General features: G+C 38.6%; 1 protein-coding gene and 1 pseudogene across 2 annotated transcripts in view; both read right to left on the reverse strand.

Annotated features, from left to right (window-relative positions):
* nek11 (NIMA-related kinase 11) overlaps positions 1 to 1,423 on the reverse strand; it is a gene marked incomplete at both ends in the record, with an annotated part of 50,980 nt that extends 49,557 nt beyond the window's left edge. The window contains one exon of the mRNA XM_080857364.1: positions 1,242 to 1,423. Within this exon, the coding sequence (XP_080713490.1) occupies positions 1,242 to 1,423 (182 nt within the window). The remainder of the gene's footprint in view (positions 1 to 1,241) is intronic.
* A 1,504-nt stretch (positions 1,424 to 2,927) lies between these two features.
* On the reverse strand, positions 2,928 to 7,973 carry LOC308380086 (annotated as a pseudogene). Its single transcript has 8 exons — positions 7,963 to 7,973; positions 6,980 to 7,077; positions 4,347 to 4,687; positions 3,972 to 4,248; positions 3,792 to 3,871; positions 3,627 to 3,678; positions 3,230 to 3,336; positions 2,928 to 2,991 (listed from the first exon to the last, which is right to left on the reverse strand). The product of its transcript is annotated as an uncharacterized misc_RNA (transcript).
* Between the last annotated feature and the right edge of the window lie 435 nt (positions 7,974 to 8,408).

An 8,408-nucleotide genomic window follows, 5' to 3' on the forward strand; every position in this document is an offset into this window, starting at 1 on the left:
TCTACTGAGATAACTGTAACCACCAGGCTAGAGATAGCTGAAAGAAGCAGACTTCCCATCGGAGGGACACCTAGTTAAGGTTGCATTCTCCTTTCTTGGACCGAAACATTCCACAACACAGACCAGAGACAGAGAAGGTAATTATAAAATGGAATAGGATGGAGAGAAAAATGGTGCTGTGAGAAAGTGTTAGATAACCTTTTAAAAAAGAAACATCAGTTAGAGAACAAAGGGGGGGGGGGGGGGGGGGGGGGGTCAAACCAAGCAGAAAAGAAGTGGGAGAGGAGAGAAGAAAGTAAAAGAGAGACATCTGGCCATACATATCTCCTCTCGCCATATGTCTCAGATACTACTTTAGGAGACTCCATTATGCCCATGCTGCATATGTAGAGTATATGTATGTGTAGAGAAGAAACATCGTGTTTGTTCTCAAGCCAACTGGAAAGAGTTAGGCTGCTTACCATGCAAAACTGACAGAGCCTTTAATAGAGTGTGCATGCTTAGTAAATACAGTACACAGTGCATGATTTAATGATTCACTGTCTTAATTACATGGCCACTAGGAAGCATGTTGTATGTGGAGTGCTTCAGGGATATGGGGGTGATCTGTGCATTTCCCATGCGACAGTGTAACTGGGGTACAGGTTATTTGATGCAACATTCAATCATAAGAACATCAGATGGTAATGTACTGTAGCCTATAACCTATACATAATGTGCTGGACTATAAACATCTTTGTTATCTCTGGGCAGACAGCTAAAGTTATTGTCTTATGTGAACTAATGACAATAGGTGTGCAACTGCTGAGTTCTCAGTTTATTTGACTCATGTGATCTATTTATCTGATATATTTGTCAGTGATATGATGGTGCATTACTCTTTTACAGAATAGCGCCAGCAGAGTCCATATTTATTCCATTTGAAATACTTAACGATAAGGTAGAGGAGAAATGAGAAAAGTAATGGGGAACTGGCTTCTACAAAACACCAGGGATAATCTGACAGAGCAATGCTGCACTCCACTGTCTGTTTGCTGAACAGCGCTCAGGTGGGCAAATTGTGTAGAAGTCTACATTTCACATTCTCACATTAATTTCACATCCCCCAACACTAATCATTTATTTATACTCTAAGACATTTAGGATCATTTTCATTTTCAAGTTTTTCAAAAAAAATTATTCAGGCAACTTCTAACACTGGCCCTTTACCAAGTATTCCAAGAATGTAGTGTCCTACTTACAGTCTGACATCCGCTGCAGCCTTGGTATCGTCAACCAGATAAATCGTACCAAAGCTCCCCCTTCCCAACATCCGCCTGATGAGATATCGCTTAGCAATCAGTTTAGTATGGTCAGGGTCCACGGACTCGGAGCTCAGTGCATTTGTGGACGACTTAGCTGCCCTCTCTTTGAATCGCGGCATGGCCAAGACTGTAGAATGGAAACGATATGGTAGTAATTTCTAAAAGACCAAGTTATTAAAATAAGAGTCAAGACCGTGTTATTGAGTTATGTGAAACATACAGTTGATATTCTCTTACAATGGTGGTAATTTGTGATGAAGTGAACATGTTTGATTCTGATAAGTTTATATTCAGACCTTCTACCAATGTATTTGTCACGAAATGGATGACTCAGAATTACGGCCTATAGAATAACAATATGTGCTACACTCACCTCACCGCATGCACCTGAATGTTTTGTCAACATGTGGCTTCCGTGTTTGTATTTGTTACTATGGCAATGCCTGATTTTAGCATATCTTTTTCTCTGGGTGGCGCTATTACATTCAATTTTAATTGTCATTTTTTTTCTAAATGCACCGTGAGGTGGTATAATTTGATTTATTTTAATAAACACTCGATACACACTGATTTTCATCTCATTATACCGTTTTAAAAAGCCTATTTAACTTGCATTATCATAGCCAATTAACTTCATGCCAGTATAACTGGCAATATACACAGGCGCAATAAATAGTCACAAAACAGTTTTTATTATTATTATTTTTTTACTTTTTGTTTTACTTTATGGTGTGTTGTTTACAAACATTGCATGTACTGTGTATCTACTGGTATTGTAATGTTATAAACATGCATGTAGTGCTTTTCACACCACAGGAGGGTGTACCACTTTTCACTCTGACTTCCTCTCCATTTAAAATCCTTTGAACAACTTGTTCATCGTGCACAAGTGTTTAATGTGCAGGTATACATGCTGGGATGCAGAACTCATTGAAGGGTACAGTTTGGAAGACTGATAATACAATTTTCAGGTAACTTGCAGGGATTTCTGAAGAACAATGCTTTGGGATGTTGGTGGTGAAACAAAAATAATGTACAATATTAATATATAGTTTTTTGCACCCAGATGCTAATCACTACTTTTTGCTTACCTGTTATCTTTCTAAATACCTTATATACTGTGTATGGCTGTTACAGACAGCATAATGCATGGTCTGTATGGGTTAATGGAAGGAATATCTTGTTAGTTCTCAGTCCAGCTGGAACTAGTGGTTGCACGCTGTGGTGAGCCCCATAGAATGGGCATGGTTTTTTAAGGACATAAGATCATTTGTAGAATATGTTTTATGTGCGTGTGTGTGCGTGTGCGTGTGAGTGTGTGTGTTTGTGTGTGTGTGTGTGTGTGTGTGTGTGTGTGTGTGTGTGTGTGTGTGTGTGTGTGTGTGTGTGTGTGTGTGTGTGTGTGTGTGTGTACGGTAAAGAGAGAGATGGGCAATTGTTTTCATTTTTTTAGAACAAATATTTCAGTACTCTGTTATTTTAAAAGGACTGTTTGTCTTACATTATTTCAAAATCATTGCAATGACTTGCATGTGAAAGCTAAAGGAGCAACCATTCACTGCTTAGCAATATTTGACACCCAGTAAAATGTTACAGCCTTGATGGTAATGAACACCTGATGAATTAACTAGCCACTGAGCTGTAGATCACGGAATCCTCCTTATCCTGCTGGTCTGCTTGTTTGCACCTATGTGAAGCATTAATGACATCACATGAGAAAGTATTCAGTAACCATGATTTTATGATGCCACAGAAAAGGTCTTTTGCACAGATCATTTCAAGATTAATAAAATCATGCTATCAACATTAAATTTCAACATCATTTGTTACATTTATATACGAGTGAGATGTATAGAGAACACAATCAGAGATACAGCCAGAGTGCTTGCTCCATTTAATCATGCTTGAAAATGGACTCCCATTACCTCTTTGGAATTGTCTTGGGCTTCACAGAAATGGACGCATACTGCAGATCATTGTCTTCTTCCTCAAATTTCTCATTTTGATTATCAGAGGCAACATGTCCCATAGTCTGTATGAATAAAACAATAAAAAAAAAAATTATCCCGCATTTGTGGACTTAACATTGTTAAAACTAAAGCAATTATCTGTCTGTGTTTATATTTGGTTACCATGTGTTCCCAATAAAACAGGAAGTCTATCTAATCTAGTCGAATTTTTTGTCATCTTATCACTTAGCAATGGAAAATTTCTCTTATTCCTCTTTCTTAATTTATAGCCTTTCAGACAACCAATTGCATTGCAACATCAGAAATCAGTTGTTTCACCAGAACATGAACATTAAGAAAATAATCATCAAACCTTGACGCTTTGGCTGATGTTATCTCCTGTGACAATAACCTCTGTCCTTCTCCTGTGAAGATATAGTGATAATAACAATAAGTTATAAATATACCTGTTGATCAGCGTTAAGAAATCTCAGTACTGTTGATTTGAGCATTTTGGTTTATCAGACACATGGAGTACCTCTTGATGCTGAAAATGACTAATATTCCAATGGCTACCAAAACACACTCCACCGACTGCAAGAGATATGTTCGACGCATCTGTGAAAGAAATAACACAACCATTATAATAGGACTCCTGAAGGCTCAGCATGAGGTATGAAATGAGCTGGAAACTATGAAGTTGGACTTTTTCCTTTACATTCAACATCCAGCTTAAAAGCCTGGGACATGTGTCCTCCTCCTCTCCAGTGACAGGTGTAGCTGCCAGAGTCCCTGTAGGTGACAGGAGTCAGAAGAAGCACAGAGCAAGTTTCTGAAAGTTTCACGTCGTCCTTAAACCAGGAGATCACTGACAAGTTGAAGGGGCAGGTTGCACTGCAGGTCAGATTGAAGGAGTCACCATTCTTTACGGTTCCATTTCCCTTCAGTCTGGTCACAGAGAGCTTCAGCGCTTTGGAGAATTTCAGAAATGTTTTCTTTCAATTACTTAGTCATTTGTTTGAATATGTGTTATTCATATATTATGAGAATTTTCTTCATACACGATCCAATCATTGTAGAATTTCTCTGTGACCTTAATGAACATACCCGGATATCCAGTCCATTTCTCCCCAGTCTTAGTTACAAACCTCAACCTGTACTCTCCAGAGTGCGTGCCATTAATGTTCTTGATCTGCAATGTGCAGTTGTTTCTTTGGTCACCGATGTAAATTTATTCATTAGAGCCGCTGGTTTTATTGTTGCTGTCATAAACATACGGTGGCTTATCACAATAGCCAGAATCTTTGCACCAAAACATTTCAGCCACTGGATTGCCACTGCGATATGTATAAGTACAGGGGAAAGAGACTGTTGATCCTTTGATAACACATGTAGATGGTGGGTATATGACGCCCCATTTATCACTCAGGCTACCTGTAAGACATAAAATACCTTCTTGAGTCAAGTCACAACCGTTAATTGCATACAAGAAAGGACTCAAAGATGCAGTCTGCAATTCTGGTGAAAAGTTGTTGATATTATAGAGGCCAGTTGCAAACAGACCAAATGTGGGATAAGTAAATTTGTGTGGGACAATGTGGGATAAGTAGTAAGTTTGTGTGGGACAATGTGGGATGTTACCAGCGCTTAAAGGTAACCTCAAGCATGTTTCGCTCAGCTGAAAAATAAGTTGTAGAGGACTTCGGTCTATGGACGCTAACTGCATGAAATGTGTTGTTAGAGCTACTTATTTTGTCCTCCCACCACCACAGAACCTCAGTCAGGGTGGGTGAAGGCAGAAGCTCCCAGCTGTGTTTGGGTGTTGGCTCATTAAAATAATATATTGTCAGGATGTAAAACTAGCCTGAACCAGAGTTGCTTCGTGTGGAGACATAATCCGGTTTTATAATAATTTGCCTGTCTGTTTGAGAAAAAAGGTTGAAATGAGGTTAACTCTTTGCCAGGTTATGACAGAGTTAGTGAGATCTCTTCTGTGTGAGAGGGGCATGAAGGTGGACACCTGGCAAGTTCAAACAGGACTAGCAAATGGGGTAAAGTGAGGGATTAGAGATTGCTGGCATAGTTCCACAATGTATTGTTGTGACTGCTATGAGACCAGACATGGTGTTGTTCTGAGTGTGAGCACATTGTTTACTTTATTGAGTTAATAATTCCATTTTAAGATGCGATTTTATAAGCATTTTAAAGGAAAAAGCAAAAGCTATGTATGCTGAACTGGTAGCAGAAGCAAGGCAACAAGGTTGGTAAACACACACCAGTGGAGGCTTTGTTGCTAAATCAACCAAAACACTTATGTGGAATTTTGGTTTTTGAGGAAGGCCACCCAAGGAGCTGTCTGACTCTGCTGAAAAGGAGTTGTCTGACTCTGCTGAAAAGGGGAGCAAGTGGTTGTGGCTAGGGCAACCGCTGACTATTTGGGGTCGTGAATTAACCTAAACTAAAACTGAGATACATGACATCTTGTTGAGGTCTATCATGAGATGTATCTGTTATTGACAGATAGTGGAATGTACTCTAACCCATGGAGGATGCAGACCGGTAGCTCTCTGACGCAAGAGCCCCTGTTTTCTGGAGGTGTCATGGGCCTAATTCAATGAAACACTGATGAAGAAAGGTGCCTGCTTGAAAACCTCAGTGAAATGTGCACAAAAGCAGCTTTGTTGTTGTATCCTGCTGCTCAGGGTCTGTAGTTGGGCAGTCATATTGTGCTCAACACGAATGGGCTGCAGTCAGCACATGTTGTGCTGTGAAAGAGGGCCTTTACGGTTCCCGGGTACAACATGTGGTACTTATTGCGGCTGTCTCCAACCATTAGTGCATTGTTGTTGTATCTATGGTTGAGCTGTTATTATATTAGTTAGAATGCTGACTGTGAGTTATTTCATGTAACAGTGATAATACTGGCTGCTGTGGGAAGTATCCAACCAACAGCACGATGAGTTAAACATCAATTTATGTGTATAATGAAAGAAATAAGAATAAGAAACATTTGTATTCTAAACACCTATACTTTGTCCTGTTATGTAGTCAATCCCACAGAATACCAGTTAGGCCGTCAAAGAAACAGTACAGTGCTGTTGGTCATGATGGCGCCTGGTAGCTTTTACCTCATCTGAAAAGTTTGTGTAAGTTTGGTCTTCGCGATAAAGCAGAGGAGATAATTGGCCCCTTGTTTGAATATATGTTGCATTTGTATTTAAGGGTTTCTACTTTTGACGTATGACGTGTATTTTTATTTCTGACAATTAAAAACCAAATGACCAATGAAAATGCAGGACATTATCTCATTATGCAAGATGCAGGACAGAGTCAAAATGTTGTGCAGTACAATGCTAAGCGGGACACCTGGTTTCACTATAGACAATCAAATTGCACACCTATACCCATGGTCCTGAAGCAGCGTGTTCATTGGCTGGATTTGTTTAAGGTTCGGTCTCAGTCTGTATGACTGACTATGATGATTCCCATTTTAGAACCAAGATGAACACCAGAGATTTTTGAGTGCACACACCGAACGGACAAATTTGACAAAAAGTTAATTAGAATCGCAGACCGCACCTTTAAAGGTCTTGTTTAATTGCAATTTTACTACAGCAGTCTTTTCTCTAAACTGTTATAAATTGTATGTACATATGTGATGTCCAATGTGATATTCAGTTCTTTTTAAACAATATATCTATTTGAAATAAATTGTAATGTGCTTAGCATGATGAAGAAATTCTAGAAATACCAACAACTGCACCAGCATCTCACCCCTCATCTTTACCAGAGCACAAATGACATAGTAGGTTACCGCATTCTTTCTGTGTCATACACAAGGAAATTGCGTTAAAAAAAGAGGAACTGAAAACCACCATCTCACAGTTCATATAACTGTTAGTCCCTGATCCCTGAGATGAGCCCTGACACAGAGCTATGTGCTGTACTCCAGCTATCCTCTTGACAGGAGACATTCATTTAATGAACAATCACAAGCTATATTATTAGATGACACAATAAGTCAAAGTCAAAGAAGCTTTATTGTCAATGACTTCACATGTCAAGACATACAAAGGAATCGATAGGACGTTTCCCACTCTCCCACGGTGAAACATATAATTTTGCACAGGCACAACAGATAAGACAAGACATTTCCTAAAACTAAGTAAACATAAATATTATAGTGTAATAATATAGTGGTTATAAATAAGTAATACAATATTAAACGTCAACAAGTGCTAAAAGTGCAGGGTCCTGAGTTTTTAGGGGGGGGGGGGGGCACCAATGTTTTCCATGACAGTTTTTGACTCTATGTTGATGCATAAGACATAATCAGTCAATGCCTCTCAACTTCCTTTTTTCAACATTGTAATGGGCTTATTCTAAACATGATGTGTAGGGGCGCCCTCCACTGGCTTAACTGAAAAAACGCACTCAGGCAAATGACTTCAGGTGGTCCATCTGTCTTGTTTCATTTAATAATTACCCGAAATCAGTCCCACTCGAATCTTGTGACAGTTACACATAAGGGTACATTTGAAGTCTTAACACTGACTCTTAACTAATTATATGTGGTACTGAATATTATACACATGTTACTTTACATAACCATATATGTGCAACTCTTTCACTGTGTAGAAATTATGGGTAGGCTATAATCTGAACCATACAGTATTTTTCCCATTTGGCATATTCTAGCCTACTGTTACTCTTCCATCATCTTTTTTAGACTGTGTGACCAAATACTAAGGCTCTGAATGACTGTTGAAGTGTGTATAATAAAACTTGATGTGCACAAAATTCTAAAAGTTGTTTAGAAAAAAGCATAAACCTACTCAACAGGCCAGTACTGTGTCAAACCTAATTGTTCAAGTTCAAGTTCAAATATTTATTTGTCTGTCAGATACACAGAAAAACAGTCAGACTGGGCACTGAAATTCTGGGCACTGAAGACACCGCACAACAACCTACCATAACATAACATAAAATAACATAACATATAAGTACTCTGACCATAAATTACACATATAATGAACATACTAAATCTACAAAATAAATATACAATACAATCCGCTAAACATATAATACACATATAGTAACCTAAACTAACCTAATATACCTATACTAACCTAAAGACAAATCAAATGTGCCTGGT

This window comes from Sprattus sprattus, assembly GCF_963457725.1.
Source record: "Sprattus sprattus genome assembly, chromosome: 19".
Classification (NCBI taxonomy): domain Eukaryota; kingdom Metazoa; phylum Chordata; class Actinopteri; order Clupeiformes; family Clupeidae; genus Sprattus; species Sprattus sprattus.